Source organism: Pogona vitticeps, chromosome 13 (genome assembly GCF_051106095.1).
Source record: "Pogona vitticeps strain Pit_001003342236 chromosome 13, PviZW2.1, whole genome shotgun sequence".
Taxonomy (NCBI): Eukaryota; Metazoa; Chordata; class Lepidosauria; order Squamata; family Agamidae; genus Pogona; species Pogona vitticeps.
In genome coordinates, this window is record NC_135795.1 from 9192414 (window position 1) to 9215325 (window position 22912).

Genomic DNA, 22912 nt, shown 5'->3' on the forward strand with positions numbered 1-22912 from the left:
GTGACTTTGAACCTAAAAAATTGAGTGGGTGGGCAATGGAGTATGGAGGTGTTCACACCTAGCTAACAGAAGCACTGAATGAGAACATGCAAAAGTGATACATTTCACTGCAATCCCACTCACTTGCTCTATCAAATAGCGAATTATGATCAACGTTGTCATGGCAACCCTATGAAAGAGTGATCTCCAGGGTGTTTGGTCTCAACTGCCCTGCTCAGCTCTTGCAAGCTCAAGGCTTCTTCTGAGGTGTTGGTCCATCTCGTGGTTGGTCTCCCTCTTTTTCCTGCTGCCTTCCACCTTTCCAGGCATCATTGTCTTTTCCAGAGAATCCTGTCTTCTCGTAAGATGCCCAAAGGAGGGCAGCCTCAGTTTCAACATTTTTGCTTCCAGTGTGTGTGTTCGGGCTTGATTTGATCTAGGACCCACTCGTCTTTATGCAAACCAAGCAACCAACCCAAGGATAAGAAGAGATGCAGAGTCACTCTGCAAAATGGCATGGAAATCCAAACGTCCTACAGTTCAGTTGAGTAAAAAAAAAAAGTCTGACGGGTGACTTCTTGAAGGCTAAGGGTTGTATCATTCAAGGTGAGGGCATCAGATCGGCTGCTAGCAAAACTGAACATTCTCTACAATCATTGTTTAAAGCTTCTGTTTGCAGTCAAAAACAAGAGATTTTCAGAAGGCTATGTCCCAGTATAAAGTATTTATTTCATACTCAACAATTAAACACAAATTTTAATTATTTTTTTACAGTAAATAAAAATGTATTATCCCCTCTCATGCATCATCACTGTATTAATCTAAGCCTTTTATTTTAAAATGTGAAAAAATAAAGTGTTTCCCCCATTTCATCTTTCACCCAGATGCCTCATATCTGGGATTGTGCATTAATGGAGACAAGGTGTAGAATCAGATTAAGCCTAGCGGTGTGGGTTTGCGGTTTGCTTGTCTTTTTTAAAAAAAAATGCTTTACATAAAGTGTTACGATGAAATCAATAAATCATCCCATAAAAATAAATATCAAACGAGAAAGAAACAAAGAGATCTGCAGCATTCCCATCTTCCAAGGATTGCCCTGGTTGAAATATTTTGCATGCTGTGTTTTGTCCACCAAAAGCTCGTAGTTCAGGGCTGAGTAGTAACAAGATTGCTGAATGGTCGCAGGTAATAAAGAGAGGCATTTTAGTCACAGTACATAAAAATACAGCATTTTTTTCTGGACTAAGTGGCATTCTACTTGGTCTAAGCTTTCAGTGTTTCAGGGGATCCACTGGTATTAACTTATTTTACAGCGCAGCAAGGCTATAGTCAGGATACGGCACAGCCCTCCGTTCTCCTGGATCTGCTAAGGGTTATCATTTTCTACAACAGAAAATAATTCATTTGGTATTACTTCACATGGGTTTTCAATTCATATTAGATTTTCTTTGGCTCATCTCAAAACACTTTTGGCACGGAGTCTGTGAATCATCTTCTCAAGTCGTTACAGCCCTTGCCTTCCAAGAGAACCCCTTTGTGAAAATCAAGCGCTTCAATTCCTTAGTTCTGCTGAAGTTTTTTTTAAAAAAGGGGGGGGGGACTTTAAAATATAAAGCAACCAGTGTGTGTTTGGGCTTTATTTGATGTGACTGCAAGAAGAGGGAATACTGCATGTGGAATCACAGAAAAAAGCGCTGCCTCAGTCCGTCACCAGCCCAGCATTACCAGAAGTTCACCAACCATCACATCAAATCAGTCCTCCTGGCTACTTGACTGCATTTTTAAACATAAATAATATAGACCAAAACATGAACATCTCAGCAACCTTCCCCCCCACCCCCATAGAACAGAGGAGCCCTTTGACCTGTTGCGAAACGATCGCAGGACACCTTCACAAACTGTCTCTCTTTTTGTTTTGTTTTCTTTTTCTTTCCTCTCCTTTTTGTTGTTGTTGCTGGAATCAGCGCAGGGTCCAATTCCAAGCAGCTCCAGAAGATGTCAATCCAGTTCAATGGGACTGCTGTCTTCCTGCCCGTCTTCGGCATCGTCCTCCTCGCCGGCCACCATCAGGCTGTTTAAAAGATTACCTAGGATTGAAATACAGGACAAGCGGGAAGAAAGGAGTGAGCGAAGCAGCAATTTCCCCCAGGTCTGCCAAGACGGAAAGATGGACAATGCTCGCCAAAGGGCGGGGAGCTGGCCCCTGTTCCTGATTCACTGCCTCCTGTGAAGAGATGCCATACAGAGCTTGGTCAACTTCTTCTACAAAACTGGCATTTAGCTTTCTAAACACAGAGGAGCACCTGGGCTACTGCACTTGTGTGGCCTGCCAAAGGCAAGATAAATAATTCAGCTTACATCAAGGTTTTCATGCACACACACACACACACCTTAATCCAGGAACTGGTGAAAAAGTGCAGTTCTCCAGCTGGGGCAGCCACACTTAGCAGACCTACTTAGCAGGCACAGGCAATGGTTGAAGAAGGCTGGCAGCTCAAGTCCAGCAACATCTGGAGGGCCCCATGTTTTACTCACCACTGCCCGCAACTGCATCAACCACTGCATGTCAAATGACAATCAAGTGGCCCTTTTTTCTTCCAAGGTAGGATTAACGTTCAACCCTTGTGCAGAACATACCTAGTAGTCCTCCATAGGATGATGTCTGTTTGGGTGGGACGCCAAAAAAGAGCTGTCCTATTCTGTCTAGATACTGAAAGAAAAGCATATGGAAAATGGCTCAGTTTTGCAACACAACAAACCCACTGTGGTTTCATATACAGACCACTAACCATAGCTTTAACTAGAGAACTAGTTCATTGATCAGCTGAAAACATGTTTGGCCAATAAATGAACCAGCATGAACTGTTGGTTCAGGCTCATCTCCAGTTTTAACCTATTACTTTTTTCCCCCTGCCCATCTTTAAGCACACTCGGCTTCGCTATTCGTGGAGGCTTAGCGGCACCTAGAGGCAGACTGACAACCTCAACTGTTCATCTGATGCCTGAATTAAGCTATCAACAGCGAAATTCTAAGCCCCTGCTAGCAAACAGAGTTTTGCCCAGGCTTCAGTGCTCATTCCTCCATCTTCCCTTTTGTACAATCCCTCTTTGGGCCCAGCAGTTATGGATGAAAGGTTGTATATTTTTAATTCAAATGTCAGCTCAGCCATGAACAATAGCCACTATTCTCTCAGCCTCGACACTCTGTCGCCCTTATAGGGGCGATGCTGGCATACTTTACAGACGGGGCTAGCGGGAGTCACATGAAGCGCTTGGCAAGCTCTACGGTGTTAAATAAATCAAAAGAATCCCCCACTTTCTGAATCTGAGAAGTTGTCTGTAACCTCGTTTCTGTAGCCTAACAAATATACAGCTCTTGCTGTGTTGCACCTCACGAGATAACAAAAGGAACGCTCTTTCCCACACTATGACCGAAGACAGATGGGTCATTTCCAAAGTTCCAAGGGACCCTCACAGCCATATTGATTTGGGACACTGTTGTACACAGTCCACACCTCAGCAGGTGATGATGATCTGAGCATGACAAAGTGGAAGACTCAAGGTTGAATTCCTTCAGATCATCTTCTCTACCCCCAGATGAGAACCCCAGGTTCAAGGTGTGTCCTGCCAGATGTGCAGGACCCATAACATGCTGGGACAGGCCCGTGGATGTAAAGGAACACATGAACCCTGCCCGTGAAGCAAAGGTCTGGGACATCTCAACAGTGCACCACAGACATAGCCATGGTAGGGAGAAGCATTGGGTTGCGGAGTAACTGGTACACCAAGACTGTTCCCATTCTGTCTCATGGGTCCAACAGGAGCCATCCAAGACGTTCACCTATGTCTCCCAGGCAGCAAAGTGTTTTCTTTCCTTTTTAAGAGAAAAAGCCCCCGGCTGCTCTCTAGAAGCCACATGTATCACTTGTGCTATAGTTTTGGCTGCTTCTGGTCTGTTCTAAGCCTAGGAGATGGTGTTTTCAAGACAGGGAGTAAAACAGACTGAAGGGGGGGGGGCATGGCTAAATTTCAAGCCATCCCACCCAGAGGGAATGAGAGAGGACTTTAGGAGAGAAGGGGGGGGGGAAGAAAGGAGGCGTGGAGGTGCCAAAAGAGTGACACATGGCCCACAAGCTGTGTTTTGCCCAACTGCCATCTAGGAGGAAATGCTCTGAGATGTACTTGGTCAGCATCCAGGTGAGGACCTTCTCAGGGGTGGGAGCACACAGGATGGAAGAACATCCCCTTGCATCTCTTGTTTCACCCCCTGCCTCCTCGTCTTCTGAGGGTTGGCTTAAATAGTTTTATTTGCACATGCTCTTTTCACGTGCTTTTAAAATCTTATTGGATTCCCCAGAGCTCTGTTTATGATGTCACTAGTTTTAGCCTATTCTAGCATGCTTACCAACCGAACTGTTTGCTTGAAATTCAGTTTCCATTGGATTGTTTCTCAACTATGAATCGCTCTGGGGACCCGTACAGTGGGTCAAAAAGCATAGCGGCAAATAAACAAGAAAGCAGCTATACAGAAAGAAAAACAAACTTTAATACATTTAAAAGTAACTGACCTCATTATACATGGGATCCCTCTTCAAAGAAGGCTGATATTGTTCACACAATACTGTAAATACTGTTAATTTCCCTCTAAAATAGAAGCAAAACAGAATGTAAAACCGGGCGAGAAGTGGAAAGGCAGTGCTGAGTTTCGCGGCTAAAAGAAAACCATACCCGTCAACGGCCAGCAGCAGGAACCAGATAAAGTTGAGCAACGGCTGTACAAAGGGGGGCCCACTCTCGATGGAAGGGTGCTTCTGGGTGTATGTTGTAAAAACCACCAGCGCGCTGGTTTTGTTTTTCAAACAGAGAAACCTGGAGAAACAAACAAAAACCTCAAAAGTTACAAAGTTGTTCTTAGAAACCAACACAACACAATTTCTAGGAAGGACAGGGTTTAATAAGCTTACTGTTCTTGGCTGGAAGCTGGATGGCATCCTTAAGCCATGGCTACTCTCCCAATAACCCCTGGCATCCCTATTACTGACACCTCAGAATAAACCACAATGGCTGAGAAGGAAGGAATCTCATCTTGTGCTCTGGGTGCTCCAAGCCAGCCCTCCTGGCTCTCCAGGCGGCCGTGTCTCCTTCTCCATTATTCTGTTCGGCGGCTTTCAATTTTTCTCCTTCTCCCCCCTCTCCTTTCTACAAAGCTGAAGCTTCTCTCTCAAGGCTTAGCTTTTGCTAGCAAGACCTGTAAGCTAAAATAAGTTGGCATTTCGGGGTTTTGCCCTTTTGTCTTTGACCCTGCCAGCTACTGAATGCGACCCCCAAGAATCTGTCTGAAACTAAATTTGGCCCTTGGGATCAAAGAGGTCCCATATCCATAAGAACATGAATTCGGGGAGGGCTGGTTCAAATCTTACTTTAATTACAGTCTCACCTCACAGCCTCCTTATTTTCTCAGCTTTGTTCCCTGCTCCCATAACTAAGCTGCCCAGCCTCCCAAGGTGGCTTGAACATCGTAATCATGGTATAATTGGGCTCATGGCTGGCCGGCGGTTTAATGACTGTTCAGTTGGGGGGAAGCTGCAGCCCTGTGGATGCTGCTGGACTCCCAATTCCCATCTGCTCTGGCCAACCATCAGCAGGATGAGAGATGCAGTTCAGCACCACCCGGAGGGCTGCCAAATGCCCACCATGATCTAGGAAAACTTCCATCGAGACGAGACAGCTGTCCTTCTCATCTGTTCAGGTGAGCTCAACTCCCTGTCCAATCTTCTTCTCCAAGATCTCATTTATGTCACTGAAACTGCTTGTTTTCCCCCAGAGACGGAAAACCTTTCCTTTTCAAGCTACTAGTCAGCTTTGGGGGTTCTGGATGTTGCAGTCCAAGAAGGCAACCTGGTGGTCTCTCAGCAGTTGAAGTTCAAAAACCAAACTGTTTCTCCCTTTGTACCACATTTCTTAAATTGCAAGCCATTCTTTTACAGTGTAGGATGCATTAACAGAAAAATGGTATACAAAAGGCACTCTAATACAATTTCAACCTATGGATCTATTTTGTTTTAGAAGAGACAGCTGTGTTAGCCTGAGCAAGCACATCAGGCAAAGCACAAAGGAAAAATTAAAAAATAAAAATGGCAAAAATGTTGTGGGACCCCAAAGACTAACGGATATATGTAAGCTTTTGTGGATCTTCTATGGCCACTTCTTCAGGCATATGAGGTGAAATACAGAAATCACATAGTAAAACATTCCTGCTAGGGTCTAAGAGACATTGGTGTAGGGCTGCATTTCACACGTGCAACGATTTATGACCTGTGTTGGCAGTCAGTTCTTTTGAAGTTCAAGGCAATTCGGTCTATTCTGGTTCAACATCTTAAGCAAGTCTTGTTAAAGTCAATTGAGGGATAATAACAAACTAGAAAAACAGGGGGCCAAATTCAAATTCTTGTCACGATTTGTTGGTCTCAAGTTTGTACACCCTTCTGCTCCTCCTCCTGTTGCTCAACAAGGCAAGTTGCATAAAATACTCCACATGGCAAGAGATAAAAGTTGTTAAGAGCAAAACACTTACTGTAACACAGCCTGAGCTACGAACATGTCAACCTCACTGTGATATCCACGGGAGGAAGAATACTCCACCAACATGTTTGCACACCCTTCTCCATCTGTGGAGTGCAAAAAGTGGTACCGAGATTCACAATAGTTCTGTTCTAAAAAAAAGGCACAGAAAAAAGAAGAATCAGTTTTCTGTGTTACACTTCTTCCTCAAAAGTAGAACAATAAAAACCCTTTGTCAACACTCACTGGATCACTGTTAGACGGCAGTGGGGGAGAGGATAGACGATGCACCTTGAGCAGATCTGAAGCTGAGAATATACGCTGGCTTGAATCCATCTAGGATGCCCAACTCTATCTAGTTAAACCTGTCTACTGGAGAGGGTTCATTTCATAAATAAGATTCCTAAAAAAACAAACTAAAACCCTACTGAGACACACCGCCAAGTTTCTTATTTATGTCTGCTTTAAAAATAAAGCAGACACTGAACACACGCTAATCTAAGCTTCATAATCTCTACGAATGGGGGTTAAGTGGAACAACACTGTACCAGCCAAGACTTTTTATTCCATTCTGTGATAAGCTTCTCTAAGACTGAACAGAGTGAAACAGGACATTTGGAAGGGGCCGGCCAGGCTCCAATGTGCTATTTCAGGTTTGTTCGCTGGCTTTTATACATGGCCAATGTGACGTCTTAATTTCTTCTGCAACTGTGGTCTTGTCCTCTGAGTCAGGTCTAAAAACTGCTTTGGAAAACCCTCTAGTTTTCAGAAGCAGTTTTACGAATTGCGTGGGAGCTGCTCCCTGAAAGCAACACTGCCCCGCCAGTGGATGCACAGAACACTTTTTTCTGCTCGTGCCTGTGAGACTGGGGACTTCTGAAGAACGAGCATCTGATTCATGTACATCCATCGGTAGTCATGCCTACCTTTCCACAATGTGATGGCTAGCAACTGGTGCAATTTTGGATGTCCAAGTTTTCCGGATCCACCGCTGGACCACTTAAGTGCTCGGGACACAAAGGCTACTCTTTCCGGCGAATTTGGATCCATTAGGCTGAACAGTTTTGCCAGGTTCTCTAGAAGCAATCACAACAGGCAGTACTTAGCACAACTCTGTTTACCTTGTCATGCCATCCTTTTGTTCTGGTCATAAACAAACAGCACCAGAAAAAAAAATATCTGAGGACACTTTCAACTTATTTTTTAAAAAGCTGAACTGCTTTACATTGAGTATGGGGGACATCTGGCCTCCGGTTGATGCTGGAACACAGCTCCCTTTAGCCCTAGTCAGTGTTGCCAATGGTGAGGGATGATGGGTGTTATGTCTGACCACAAGGGGAGGGCCACATACTCCTTATCCCCCTGTTAGACAGAATCTAGCAAGAGCCACTACATTGACCTCTCTGCTGCCGTGCCACAAGCCACACATTTCCAGACAAGGAATGGAAGGAAGATGCCTTTTTCCAATGGCTTAACATTGATTTTAGAGAAGGACAGAAGAGATGGTCTTCACTCAGAAGACACTGCCAAAGATTAGCCCTAGCAGTTTCAAGTAAGAAGCATTCTGGGCAGGAAGCCAGAACTGGCAAATGACAAAAACCATTCGCTCTCAGCCGTCATTCTGCTCGCGAACCTTCAGGATCAGAGGTCAAGCTGGAGAGCAAAAAGGTTCCTGAAACTCTTCAGATGGGCAGCTCACAAGGAGAGCTTGATCAACGGTGGGGCTTACCGAATCAGATAGTCCAACAAGCAAAGGACAAAAAGGCCGACTCGTGGGCAGTGAGCACCTCGCCAAGTGGGCTGGACGGAGAAGTGGCTGACCATCAAAACGGCAAAGAGGACAATTATTGTGCAGACATTACAAGGTTGTGCCTGTGTTGGGGAGAGGACAGTGCCAAAGATCACACGCCACCTCTAAACCACCATGTCTGTTCAGAACTGATGCTTGGGTCACTAACGAAGAGTTTAATTCTCCAGTACTCGTGAAAATTGCTTGGTACTTGATACTTTCAGTAACTTGGTAATAATAATGCTCAGCATTCAGAAGCAACCATTTCCAGATTATTAGGCAGGAAAGGAACGGCCACTACATCACAGACCTTGGGTGAGCTTTTAGCGGCACCTTGCTAAGAGCTGTTGGAAGCAAAAGAGCGATGTTGGCAGGATCTATCCAGACAGCAAATCCTCACAGTTCCAGCTGGCAGGGGGATTATGACACACACACACACATGCCAAAGAATCAAAAAGCATGACAATATTATTAAATACAAACTTTCTGTGTGCACATGATCAAGAAAAAGGGAGAGAGATTGCTCACCTAATAATTCATCTATAACTTTCGCATCTGATTTCTCCAGCGACTCTAAAACAAGCATGGATAAATCAGCAGCACTGTTTTGCTAGGCAAGAAAGAAACAAAAACGGATGTAAAAAAACAACACAATCATAAATGTTAAGGCTGGAAATGTATCAGATTTTACCCTGAAAACAGGGTAAAACAACAGGATCTTGTTAGTATGATATTTGAGCTACCTGAATGATTTATCCACGCCTGCATGACTATGCTGGTAATGGCGGGTGTCTTTGCCTTAAGTGGTGATTATTTTAGGGTTTGGCTGTGTCCTGTCTAGACTTCCGCTACCGCTGCTGCACTGTCAAGGTGACAATGCATCACTTGGCACAACCTCTTTACTAGCTTTAAAAACCTCTTTATTGGCTAAGGAAAATGGGGGAGGCAGCACTTACTTATCTCCGTAATAACTGACTGAGCTGATCAAAAAATGGGCTTTATTATCAATTTTTGGAACGGAATACGCAGCTTAAATGTTCATACTGAGATTCTTAGATGGGACACTAAGGGAACGATTATGTGCACTACAAATATGGCAAATAGAATTAGCCACTTCAGCATTTGCCTGGCATCAGTGCCTTGTGCCCAAGGTAAAGACATAAATAACATATCATTAGATGGCCTCTAAACTGCACAAATGACTATTGTAGTCCAACAAGTATCAGCACTCCACCTCCCAACTATCAGCCTTATTGCATCAGCTCCACAGAAATTAGTTTTTGAGCAGGTCTTACTTGATTGTGGCTGAAGAACAAGAGGGCCCCTGAGTACATTAGGTCTCTTGCTTCGCCATGTTTGCCTTGTGACATGTACCTGCGGATTAAAACACAGAAGGCGGAGTGAAAGGCAGCCGGAACACAGCATGAAGAGATAACACCTCATCTGAAGCCAGATCCTTAACTTATAGTTAATCGAAATTTTTTTTGCCTTGAAGATTTGTATTAGGGCAGGTTCCAGGAATGTAGCCATGCCAGTGAAAAACAAAAGAGAAAAAGAGCTGTAAGGAGACCATATTCTCTCCACTTACTGCTGTCATGGATGGTCACTGTACTTGCTTCATGCACATCTAAGCTTTGTACAGCAATGTCACAGATGGTGGAGGTCTTGCATTACGCAATCTTCTCATGCCACTCTTTACCACTTGGCCTCACCCAACATATCCATCAGTTTGACAAGGCAGGCTCTTGCATGCACAAGCATGCATGTCTCTGAGGGGGATACAGCTGTTCATGTTTATTGTACCACCACCCAAACCTTCAGCACCTTTGCTGTAATAGCCCAAAGCAAGCATTTCAATGTTTGCTTATCTTATATTTTATTCTATTTTTTAAAAAATGTTAACCCCTCTTTTCTCTTAAAAAAAAAAAGACCCAAGGCAGCTCACAGACAATATTAAAGCTGAAAACAGTGCTTTGTAGTAAGCACTGATGAATGTGCACTGCTATACCTTTTGGCCCATTGTTCCCATGACCTGAACATATACCGGAAGGTCTGCTCATTCATCACTAAGACCAGTGTTGCCTACTCTGGCTAGTAGCACCTGTACAGGTACAAAGGCTTTAGCCATCAGTTGCTACTCCACCCTTTTTACTGGAAATTCCAGGGGCTGAAACAGCATCCTCCAAACAAAGAACTAAGCTCTGCCTCTTACCCAAAGGGACAAATCATACCAATACACACACCTTTGCTGTAAGACTAGCAACTATTTCCCCTCAATATTTCCCTGATCCAACTACCTCAATTAATAACATTCAGCCTTGTTATAAAGCCTGAAGTGAATATTCTGGCATTTAATCCTATGCTTTCCCTTTCCTGTTTCCCCATTAGCTAATTTAGACTGTAACTCCACTGGAGGCAGACAACTGCCTACATGGCCTCTGTAACTTTAACGTATGATATGCAGAGAAAGGAAAGCATAAATAAATCATACATTTACATGACACAAATTTCCCTGAAAGCTTGCCATATCATATCCTTGGAGCAAAAACATCTAACTTTTTGTGGCACCCTTCTGATTAAAATACCATTGCGGGTCATGTTTCACTACCACACAGCCCTTAACTTTTGCTGTCACTGATTTAACACTAGAAAAATCACAAGAAAGGTACAAAGGGCAGCAGCCTTGTGTTGTTTTGCTGTTCTTGAGCATGGAAGTTCAGTTTAGCCATCAGGACTGGTATCCGCTGACAAACCTACAGCTTCCACAAACCTATCTGACCCCTTCCGCTCTCCAAAAGCTTCTGCCGGTGATAAACAAAGCAGCCCTTCGGGAGCCACGAGACGGTTCATCTAAGGCTGATAAAAGACGGCACATATGTGTGTGTCTACATCTGGCTGAAACAGTGGCTTTAGCAACTGCACGAACACCAGTTTTGGGAGACACGTATTTCTCGCTGTTTTGACTTAGATACCGCTCCATCTTGTACAGCAGAGGTTCCCAACCTTGGGCAACCCAGGTGTTCTTGCACTAAAACACCCAGAAGCCTTTATCCCTAGTTGTATTGGCCAGGATTTCTGGCAGTGGTGGTCTAAGAACCATCTGCAGGCAGAAAGCAGCTCACCGCCTAGAGCAGTGAGTAGTTCCCACCGTTGGGTCACCCAGGTGCTCTTGGACCACAACTCCCAGAAATCCTGCCCAGAAGGGCTGGCAGGGAAGGCTTCTGGGAGTTGTAGTCCAAGAACATCTGGAGGCCCAAGGTTGGGGACCACTGCTTTGGGTTACTCAGGTGTTTTTGAACTGCAACTCCCAGAAACCCCAGCCAGCACAGCTTCTGTTGGGACATGGGGGGGGGGAGAAATAAGGTGTGAGGCTCTTGGAGCAGCCAGAGGGGGAAGGTGGGGGGGATTGGAGCCGCCTGGTCTTCCCAGGGTTTGTGGGTGAGTGAGGCTGTGGTGGGCAGGAGGAAGAGTGGGAGAAGGATCTCAAGTGGCCCTTTGAGAGGGGAAGGCAAGCACAAGATCAAACGGGGGGGCAGACGAGGAGGCAATGTTGGGGGGAAGCGAAGGACATGCTGATCTGCAAGGTATTGGTAGCACGATCAGGTTGCAGAGAGCAGTGGTCCCCAACCTTGGGCCCCCAGATGATCTTGGACTACAACTCCCAGAAATCCTGCCCAGAAGGGCTGGCAGCGAAGGCTTCTGGGAGATGTAGTCGAAGAACATCTGGGGGCCCAAGGTCGGGGACCACTGCTCTCTAGAGCAGTGTTCCTCAACCTTGGGCCTCCAGGTGTTCTTGGACTTCAACTCCCAGAAATCCTGGCCAGCAGAGGAGGTGGTGAAGGCTTCTGGGAGTTGTAGTCCAAGAACATCTGGAGGCCCAAGGTTGGGGAACACTGCTCTAGAGCACTCTCTGGGCCATCTGCAACCTGGTCGTGCCACCAACACTTTGCAGGTCAGCATCTCCATCGCTTCCCCCCCCCACACACACACATGTCCTCCTCGTCTGTTTCCCCTCCCCCCCCGTTTGTTCTTCCTTGATCTACCTGAGCTTGCCTTCCTCTTCCCCTCTCAAAGGGCCACTCGGGATCCTTCTCCCCCTCTTCCTCCTGCCCACACCACGGCCTCACTCACCCACAGACCCTGGGAAGACCAGGCAGCTCCACAAACCTTCCCCTCTGGCCACTCCAAGAGCCTCGCACCTTATTTCTCTCTCTCCCCACAACCTCTGGACCTCCTCGAGGACCCCTTCCCTCTTTTCCTGGACCAATCGGGGCCCGGAGGCGAGAGACGGGCAAGGAGCTCAGCCAATGACACGGGGTGGGGTTGGCGGTTGAGGAGGGGTCCTTCAACCGGGGCTGAGGTGGAAGAGGAGGGCCAACGAGATTCCCCTCCCCCCCTTCCTTTCTCTGAGGGACTACCTGAAGAACAGGGTCCGGTACATCTGGTGCGCCTCATAATAGTCGCCTTTCTCCACACTGGCGCGGAGCTTGCCTTCCACCCGCTGGACGCCGCCCCGGTTCCGGCCGCTGTTGGCACCCCCAGCACCCGCGCCCGCTGCCCCACCGCCGCCGCCGCCGCCGCCCTTCAAGGCCTCCTGCTCCGCCGCCATGACTCCGGGGAGGGAGGGAGGGAAGGGAGGCGGGGAGAAGAGCGCCGGACGAAAAGAGGCTCTCAGTTGCCTCACAGGAACGCGCATGCGCACACCTACGCACTGACGTCCGCCTGGTCAGCGCTGGAGGGAGGAATCGACGGGGGCCGGCGAGGGACACGCTGCTGTGCGGCGGCGGCGTCGTCGTCCGCGCCCCGTCACGTGACCCAGCGCGCGGGGGTGTGTGCGCTTGTGTGTGAAATGGAAGGCGCCTGAGTGTGTTCGGAGCTCTTGCTGGAAGGGAGTCCCGCCCTCGAGTCTAGAGTGCTAGTTTCCTATTATCGGGGGGGGGGGGGGGAGAGGATTGGAAGCAATCCCCAGAAGATATGGGGGTGGTGGTGGTGTCCCCTTGTAATGTGCTATCAGGCTTCAAGCATGATGTGCTTTTGTGATAAATGCAGGCGCTTACGGGTGACGAGGAGAGCATTAAGGGGGGGGGGAAAGATGAACGCTAGGAGACATCATTCACCTGGAAAGAAAGATTGTTTTCACTGAGATGCAAAAAAAAAAATCCTGGCTGAAGAGCCACTGCAAGTCAATGTTTGTAACAGTGGACCAAGCACTCCTGGTCTCCCTTCTGTTAAGGAGTGCTTGGTCCACTGTTACAAACATTGACTTGCAGTGGCTCTTCAGCCAGGATTCCCCCCCCCCTTTCCCTGCCTGGAGCTATCAGGGACTGAATCCACCTTTAGCGCAACACTCAGCAGGTGCTCGGCTAAGCCTCCGCCTCCGGATCCTGCTATCATTTGTGTAGGCAAGGTTTTGTTCTCAGCAACCAGATGCCCCCGGAAGACTCCAGACAAGAGATGTCATTCCTGGCTGCATCCAAGAGCTGCTTCTCAAAGATCTCTTGGAGACCCGAGTTGACTACCTTGGCATTTTAGTCATTGAAAGACTTTGTCTAAGCCAGCTTTACCTGACTCAGATCACTCCATATGGTGGTTCATGGCCACAGAAAATGGAAGCTGTGTTCAAATAATCTAAGACAACTGGCAAAGGTTTAAGAAGGCAGGAATTCTTTAGAAAATTCCTAGCAGCAGTACAAGCAATATGGTGAATTTATTGTTTTTCCATTAATGTACATTCTCTGAGGTGTGTTGTAAAACAGCTGTCCATGAACTTTTGATGAAACTAATCATGTAAGTACTATAATGAGACAGCTGGCAGCTACTTTTCAAGAACTTAAAAAATTAGCAGAGATGGGATGAAAAAACATGCAGTATAAATACCAAAAAAGGAAATGTTTTATTATTTAGTTCCAAATATTACATGCACTTTCAAAAATTAAAACTCTTAAACATTTTCAATAGCTTATCAGTTTTGAGGCAGCAAAGGATATCAGAGACATATTTTGAAAAAGCATTTACAAAAATACATTGCACAAAGTCCTATCTTGTTTTTTTAAAAAATAAGTTAGTGTTATGCAAAAATTCCCCACTCCCTCAGCTATCCCAATTTGGGTCTATACAAGATAATTCTGCTTTATACATTTAACCTACAATTTATGAAACACCTGTACAGGCTTTTAGACAGTTCTTGTGATTAGCTGTAAGTTCTATTTCTAGCTGAACTTAGATAAACAAATAGCCTTCTGGAAATAAAAACTCTTTTTATAAATATTTGAGGACTCTTGTGCAACATACATGAACTCTATTCAGAAAACCAGTCAGCACCATCTTGTCTTTTCCCAAAGAATAGAAACAAATATTTTATTTTGATCCTCTCAAAAAGCAGGATAAAATAAAATGTCCATTCACCTCTATTTTAAGGAATCTTTCTTCTAAGGAGTTTTCTAATGTATTTGAATTTTTTTTTAAAGGATGCAAGATGTATGGGGAGAGTTAGTGTCAGGGAAATTCCTTTATCCCCCAAATGTTCTAGTGAAGCTTCAGATCTTGAAAGTTGTTACTGTGTTTGCACATTTTTTAAAATATAAGCAGACATCATTTTTCATGAACTGATTTGAAAATTGTGCTAGGTTTTCTACATATTCAGTCTATGGAGTTTTTTCTGGATTTCCAGGAATTGGCAGCAACCTCAGAATATTTCAACAGAACTTTGGGCAGATTATGAGAAATGGTTTGTAAATACGTTCTGGACATGGATTTTGCTTGCAAGATGCCTCATCTGAGATGGAGCATTTCTAGCCTCTTCTAAGTCTCATTCCACTTCTACATTTCCTTTTCCATTATCTTCAACTTCACAGCATCTACGCATTTCAGTCTTCCTATTCCACTTAAAAGTCATTTCTTAATGTCACTTTCTCATCCTCCACCTGACCTATACCTTTGCCTGACTTCATAATAAAACAAATACATATCCAAGGCTATATATTAATTAATCAATCCCTCTTAGATACTGTGACTGACTATTATTTTGCTAAAGGAAATTTTCAAAAATCATTATTTTTCTACACAGTAAAAAATAATTCTGGTCTTATGACCAGTTTTATTTTAATGGATTTTAGTTCCATTCTTTTCTTGCCAACTTGAACACTGGAACAAAAAATATTCTTACCAAGTAAGTATTTTTCGGAGATGTGCTAAATCCAGATTTTGGGGGGAAAAAAGTGAAAACACGTCAGGGGAAGTCGAAAACCAATCCTCGGGAGCGCAGCGTGGTTATAGCATTCTGCTGAGAAATTTATGAACCACATGAAATGGATTTAGGATGGAAAATTATGCCCAAAATGTTTTATAGAAGTAATGCACCACACCACTGGTATCACACAGTCTCCACTGCTTCAAGACATCTCAAAAATGCAAGCGAATTTCACTGAAGTTATTTGACTGCATAACCGTTTGGCATTAACAGATTGCATCCAGGGTCATTTTTTGATCACCTACAGATTTGAAGGCAAGCCCCAATATTAAAAGCAGATTCCTAGCTGCCAAAAAGTGTTTTTAAAAGCTTTATATTCTGAAGTAATAAAATAAGTAATATTGGTGCACTAACTGAATTTTGTGAACAAGGGCAGTTGGCATGCAATATTTTTTCTGAGAATGAACACACGCACAAAAAATAATATAAAGCTGTCTGGCAGTTGCAAACTGAGCATCTGAGCAAAATAACTGTTGGGTTTGGTATACAATTCTGTTGGCAGTCTGCTATTTTGTCTAGGAAGAATTACCGGACCTGCAGGACATCACACATCCTCACTTTTTTAAGGATTCCAGTGTTCCAGGCTTTCCCTTTATATACATATAGACAGAGAAAATGTACAAGAAGTAGGAAAGCGTACATAGTTTTCATTCAGCAGGTCTCCCATGCACTCTGAACCGATAGAGGCACGTATACTCTGTATGGCCCCAGTTGGAAAATATTCTTAGCTCTACTATCTGGAATGCTTTTTCAGTTGTCTTCTAAGAAGAAGAAAAACAAAAATCAGTAAGTAGTTAGAAATTACTAACGTCTGTAGCATAAGCCGTATTTTCATATCAGCGAAGTGGAGTGGAACATTTTCGACACCATCAACAGCTGTGTTCATCCACAGTTGCCTGGGATGTTGTATCACAATCATTCATGTTTGATGGTCTAAATATAGGATATGGGCTTATTTCAGTTACTCTTACAAGGCAGCAGTTCTCAGCCTTGGGTAATCTGGATGTTCTTGAACTGCAACGCCAACAAACCCCTAGCTTGCAGTCCAAAAACACCTGGGTGACCCAAGGTTGGGAACCATTGTTTTAAAGCAAGCACTGACAACCCCTGGAGCTTAGTTGCCTATGAGATCGGGATCAGACATAAATGGTGTATCTTATCTCTGTTATTAACACCCTTCAATAAACCCAACATGCTAAATCAGGTATTATTTAGTTCTACTACATTTCGATATGCAACCAGGGCCAGGCTCAGCACTTGTAATTCCCATGGGCGCCTGTGGGAATATGACTCTCCCATTCAGATATATTAGAGGTAAGTGCTGTTTAGCTTTGGCTAAATTATAATCTTTAAAAGGAAAAAAAGATTACAATCTCACATCCATATTTATCGCTATACCATCCTTCACAATTGCTTTCAAGTGGTATGTCAGTCGAAAAGAGTAAAGTAGCCAAAAGGCCATTATTTCTTGCAATAACACAGAGCCATCAATAACTGACATGACCTTACAGTAGTGGAGGAAGCTTAAAATTAAGTGAGTATGAAATATAAACTTCCCCATGATGGACCCAGATTTCTTTTAACTTATTAGCAAATGTGATTAATAAAACTCTTTTGTGTGCTAGCTAGTAGTTTTGGGGGATTTGTTCAGAGATCTGGAACAATGGCGTTAGCTATTTATTATCTGAATGATCCAGGTTTGTTTTGCTTTGAAAAATAGAAATTATTTAATAAAAGAATCAGAATCAAAAGGCTGCATATGGGGGGTGTATCGCCAGAAATGCCAACATACCATGACTTGGAACATCTGTAATGGCTCTCCATCTTGATTATAAATATATTGTCCTAGATGCACACCATCTTCCTGATACTCATCTTCAAGACCCTGATGAAAGAAAAAGGGTTAAAGTTTCTCTTAGGTCTTGCTAAGGAAGATGTGAATGTAAGATTCCATTTTAATTTAATCTTTTCACAGAAGTAGCCAAGTTTGCCTATTTCAGTAACAATAAAAAAGTGTCCGAAGACATGGATGGTAACTCATAAACATTTGTGTCACAATGAAGCAAAATAGGTAATCTCAAAGAAGCAAAAATACTTTTCTGTTTTAAGGTTTTGTTTTTTTAAAAAACATCTTGGCAATGAAACAACAGAGACAATAGATATTATGAGAAGGGAGTGATTACAAACACACCCACTAGTATTTTGAGGAGAAGTGAAGTATCCATTTAATGCTTGGCTTTTACAAAGACTGCATCAAAGCCTCAGGACAACTGTGATGTAATACTAAGAATGGCCGTGCACTAGACAAGCTTATAATGAAGAGTTACATCTTAATTTTCCAGTTCTACTTCAACACAAAATTAACAAGGTTAAAAGTTCAACTTCCTATTTTCTATGTTTTGTTAAAAGATATTTTGTGGTACATCTTCGGGTACACAGTAGGGCCTTTAAAAAGATATCTTAGATACATTTCCCAAGGGAAGAGGTCTGAAGCAGGACTGTCTGGGATAGCTTATATAACAAGGCAATACACTGCAGTATTTAGAAAATCTTTTGCCATCGTTTTTCCACCTGAAACAATGGCAGACGAATACAAACAAAACACTTTCCCTTTTTTTTTGGTCTCAGGTTTGAACTTACATATACTGAGAAGTCCTTTGGTGCACTGGTAATATTGCCGGTTGGTGACAGTGTTTTTGGTATGTGTTCCAGGGTGAAAGCTGTAGGGTAGATCATCATAGCAAGCCTGACAACGAGATATCCTTGTGATCCTTTGAAAGCCCAGCAGTTTCCAGGGTACATATCAGGCTTAGGGAGAGAAAGAAAAGTTATGAATGGCAGAATCTGGACACTACATTGTGTACTGCAGAATTAGAATGTATCGGTGACTGCATTTTAAATTTTTTTCACAGTAATGCATTTAATCCCCTTCATGGATTGCTGCCTTGTCGTGGCGAAGGGGCTTGAGTAATTCAGAGAAGCTATGGGCTATGCTGTGAAGGCACACCCAAGATGGACAAGTCATAGTGGAGAGTTCTGACTAAACATGATCCACCTGGAGCAGGAACTGGCAAGCCACTCCAGTATCTTTGCCAAGAAAATTCCATGAACAGAAACAAAAGACTAAAAGATATGATGCTGGTAGATGAGCCCCTCAAGTTGGAAGTCGTCCACATGCAACTGAGGAAGAGCGGAGGACAAGAACAAGTAGCTCCAGAGCTAATGAAGTGGTTGGGCCAAAGCTGAAAGGATGCTCAGCTGCGGATGCGCCTGAAAATGAAAGGAAAGTTTGATGCTGCAAAGAAAAATACTGCATAGGAACCTGGAATGCAAGATCTATGAACCTTGGTAAGCTGGGTGTGGTCAAATAGGAGATGGCAAGAATAAACATTGACATCTTGGGCGTCAGTGAACTTAAAATGGACGGGAATGGGTGAATTCAATTCAGACGATTACCATAGAAAAGGAATCCCAAAGAAAAGAAATTGCAAGAAAGCAAAGTGGATGTCCAACGAGGCCTTACAAATAGCAGAGAAGAGAAGGGAAACAAAATGCAAGGGAGATAGGGAAAGTAACAGAAAATTGAATGCAGACTTCGAAAGAATAGTAAGGAGAGACAAGAGGGTCTTCTTAAATGAACAGTGCAAAGATATAGGGAAAAGAACAGAAAGGGAAAAACCAGAGACCTGTTCAAGAAAATTGGAGATATGAAAGGAACATTTTCTGCAAAGATGGACATGGTAAAGGACAAAAATGGTAGGGACCTCACAGAAGCAGAAGACATCAAGAAGAGGTGGCAAGAATACACAGAGGAATTATACCAGAAAGATCTGGATGTCCCGGACAACCCAGATAGTGTGGTTGCTGACCTTGAGCCAGACATCCTGGAGAGTGAAGTCAAGTGCGCTTTAGAAAGCATGGCTAAGAACAAGGCCAGTGGAGGTGATGGCGTTCCAGTTGAACTATTTAAAATCTTAAAAGATGACGCTGTTAAGGTGCTATACTCAATATGCCAGCAAATTTGGAAAACTCAGCAGTGCCCAAAGGATTGGAAAAGATCAGTCTACATCTCAATCCCAAAGAAGGGCAGTGCCAAAGAATGCTCCAACTACCGTACAATTGCACTCATTTCACACACTAGCAAGGTTATGCTCAAAATCCTCCAAGGTAGGCTTCAGCAGTATGTGGACCGAGAACTTCCAGAAGTACAACCTGGATTTTGAAGGGGCAGAGGAACTAGAGACCAAATTTCTAACATGCGCTGGATTATGGAGAAAGCCAGAAAAAAGTTCCAGAAAAACATCTACTTCTGCTTCACTGACTATGCAAAAGCCTTTGACTATGTGGACCACCGCAAACTATGGCAAGTTCTTAAAGAAATGGGAGTACCTGACCACTTTATCCATCTCTTGAGAAATCTATATGTGGGACAGGAAGCAACAGTTAGAACTGGATATGGAACAACTGATTGGTTCAAAATTGGGAAAGGAGTACGACAAGGCTGTATATTGTCTTCCTGCTTATTCAATTTATATGCAGAATACATCACGTGAAAGGCTGGACTGGATGAATCCCAAACCGGAATTAGGATTGCCGGAAGAAATATCAACAATCTCAGATATGCAGATGGCAGAAAGTGAGGAGGAATTAAAGAACCTCTTAATGAGGGTGAAAGAGGAGAGTGCAAAAAACCATCTGAAGCTCTGAACATCAAAAAAAACTAAGATCATGGCCACTGGTCCCATCACCTCCTGGCAAATCAAAGGGGAAGATATGGAGGCAGTGACAGAGTTTACTTTCTTGGGCTCCATGATCACTGCAGATGGTGACAGCAGCCCCGAAATTAAAAGACACCTGCTTCTTGGTAGGAAAGCGCTGACAAACCTAGACAGCATCTTAAAAAGCAGAGACATCACCTTGCTGACAAAGGTCTGTATAGTCAAAGCTATGGTTTTTCCAGTAGCGATGTATGTAAGGGAGAGCTAGACCATAAAGAAGGCTGACCGCCGAAGAATGGATGCTTTTGAATTGTGGTGCTGGAGGAGACTGCTGAGAGTCCCCTGGACTGCAAAGAGAACAAACCTATCCATTTTGAAGGAAATCAACCCTGAGTGCTCATTGGAAGGACAGATCTTGATGCAGAGAGGCTCCAATACTTTGGCCACCTCATGAGAAGAGAACACTCCTTGGAAAAGATCCTAATGTTAGGAAAGTGTGAAGTCAAGAGGAGAAGGGGACAACAGAGGACAAGATGGTTGGACAGTGTCATCGAAGCTACCAACATGAATTTGACCCAACTCTGGGAGGCAGTGGATGACAGGAGGGCCTGCGTGCTCTGGTCCATGGGGTCACGAAGAGTCGGACACAACTTAACGACTAAACAACAACAAATGGATTTAAGTAAACAATTCAGTATTACAGTTATGTAAAATAACAATGTAATTAAGTTTTTCTGCGGTAACACTGTAATGCAATTATCTTCTCAAAAGCCAGCGTTTATGAGACTAATTTTATTTTTAACATTTCAGGGACAGCAAACATGTGGTTGTCAACAGAAGCACCTGCCTTTTCAGTGCAGCAAAGTTAGCTAACAAATCCCCACACAAGATCTGTGTACGGGTGTATCTTATCTGTCATGACTAATTTGCAGCATTCTCCAGAATGTGCCTGACCTATATTGTCAGCTACTGCAGAGAAGTTGTGTATTTCAGTATGGTGACAGTGACAACTCTGCTGGATGTTAGAGGATCAAGGCTCTAGAGTAAAATCCCAGATTTCAAGCAGGCATAGACAGCTAGAATTACTGCACATCCAAATTCAGGACAGTGGTATCTGGGGTCTCTTCGCCATTTTACAGGAAGGTGATTTGTAATTCAACTGCCCGGGATTACAAATCACAAGCAAATTCAACTGCATACAATCTTGCTTAACGTCGATATAAGGGATTCTAGATGTGAGTGCATCATCAAGGAGCAGGAATAAGCTTATCTGTAGTTCAGACATAGTCACAGTAACACTTGAACAAAGGTCTTAAACGTCCTGTGCCTTTAATACAGAGATATGCCTTCTTAAAAAGCCTTTTAAAAATCAACGTTATAATTACCTGGATCACAACCCGAGGAGACTGAGAGAAGTACCATAAAGGAATTCCAAAGAGACTAATTAGTGCCGTTTTGGTCTCGTAAGTCTCTGAGCAGCGGGTACTCAAAATGCTGCCACCTCAATAAAAGACACAAACAGGAACCCCATAAGATTTGTTTATAAAATGGTGCATGTTTAGTTTTCATATTAAGGAAACAGGAGCAGATTCGGGTAGGTGGGCCCCTTCTCCCATTCCTTTCCCTTCTGGAGTGAATTCTCCATCACCACTACCTTAAAAGCAAAGAGAAATCCCTTCTTATCCATGGGTCCTGCCAACTAAGGTGCTAGCCTAATTAGGATAAGAAAACATTATTTCCCTCTGCAAATAAAATGTCCTTAACAGAGGGAGGAAAAGAAAGCTAGATTGTCTCATAGAGTATTGTTTAGTCCATCTAAAGAAGTGAGGCTGGAAGTCCAAATCTTCAGCCAAATTATGAAGCCTTTCAGTTGAGGCGGATCCTCCCTGCTTTAAAATCAGATTAGCAAAAAACCATGGGTTGAAACTGAACTAGATGATATATATATATATATATGGGAGGGACATTACACTGTAGTACAAGTTATGTGTTATAAAGTAAGTGCTGCTGCTATGTGCTATACCTTATAAATAATCCAAAAGTAGTACAACAGGAAATCAGAACTTTGACGGCATTTGAGGAAGTAATAACAATGAATCTAAAAGTGTTACTTCATCTATTTATAAAATATTGAATATCAGAACACCTGGACTTTTTGTAGGTTTAAGACTGGTATGGGGAGAATATATTAATAGAAATACTGCAGATTATGATTAGGGAACAATATGGGAAAACAATATAGCTTTGAGATAGCCAATAATCTAAATATAAATGTCTGCAATCAAAACTAGATCTGAACGTTGTCTTTCTTTTAAATATATTGCTCACTGCCTTTAAAACAGACTAAAAAACCAAAACAAACATGCTTCCATCTGAATTACCTCCAGATTCCAAAGCGAAGTCTACCATGCCAGTCTTGTCTTGAGAATACAGCTTCAGGGCATTGTTGACAATAATGTGTGCTTGCTGTAAATATACACAGAAGTAATAAGAGTAAGTGAGAAATCGAGAGGAAATTCATAACATTGTACTTCAACATTATGGTAAGTCAATGAATGTTGTGCACTAACAAGGGAACACTTCTGCCAAGGAAGTTTGTTTTATAATGTCTCTATT

General features: G+C 43.5%; 2 protein-coding genes across 27 annotated transcripts in view; both read right to left on the bottom strand.

Moving 5' to 3' along the window:
- Window positions 1-688: 688 nt before the first annotated feature.
- Window positions 689-12976, bottom strand: GET4 (guided entry of tail-anchored proteins factor 4). Its single transcript, XM_020808718.3, has 9 exons — window positions 12748-12976; window positions 9625-9703; window positions 8858-8939; window positions 7467-7616; window positions 6554-6692; window positions 4708-4848; window positions 4548-4623; window positions 2617-2689; window positions 689-2066 (listed from the first exon to the last, which is right to left on the bottom strand). The coding sequence occupies exons 1-9, from the start codon at window positions 12936-12938 to the stop codon at window positions 1978-1980; spliced, it is 1020 nt and encodes a 339-aa protein (XP_020664377.3). The 5' UTR covers window positions 12939-12976; the 3' UTR covers window positions 689-1977.
- A 1227-nt stretch (window positions 12977-14203) lies between these two features.
- The window catches only part of SUN1 (Sad1 and UNC84 domain containing 1), a 50716-nt gene continuing 42007 nt past the window's right edge, over window positions 14204-22912 (bottom strand). For all 26 annotated transcript variants that reach the window (XM_072982514.2, XM_072982516.2, XM_078381538.1 and 23 more), the window contains 5 exons: window positions 22678-22762; window positions 21682-21797; window positions 18219-18386; window positions 17371-17463; window positions 14204-16339 (listed from right to left, as the gene is read on the bottom strand). In XM_072982514.2, coding sequence (XP_072838615.2) covers window positions 16226-16339; window positions 17371-17463; window positions 18219-18386; window positions 21682-21797; window positions 22678-22762 — 576 coding nt within the window. In that variant the 3' untranslated portion in view covers window positions 14204-16225. The remainder of the gene's footprint in view (window positions 16340-17370; window positions 17464-18218; window positions 18387-21681; window positions 21798-22677; window positions 22763-22912) is intronic.

What these genes read in the sequence shown, in the direction of transcription:
- GET4 (XM_020808718.3), bottom strand. Translation starts at nt 12,938, where the DNA reads ATGGCGGCGGAGCAGGAGGCCTTGAAGGGCGGCGGCGGCGGCGGCGGT. An exon ending in AGCCATCACATTGTGGAAAG is followed by an intron (nt 6,693 to 7,466) that starts GTAGGCATGACT and finishes CCTTTTTTTTAG; the next exon opens with AACAGAACTATTGTGAATCT. An exon ending in CTGCTGCTGGCCGTTGACGG is followed by an intron (nt 4,624 to 4,707) that starts GTATGGTTTTCT and finishes CTTCTATTTTAG; the next exon opens with AGGGAAATTAACAGTATTTA.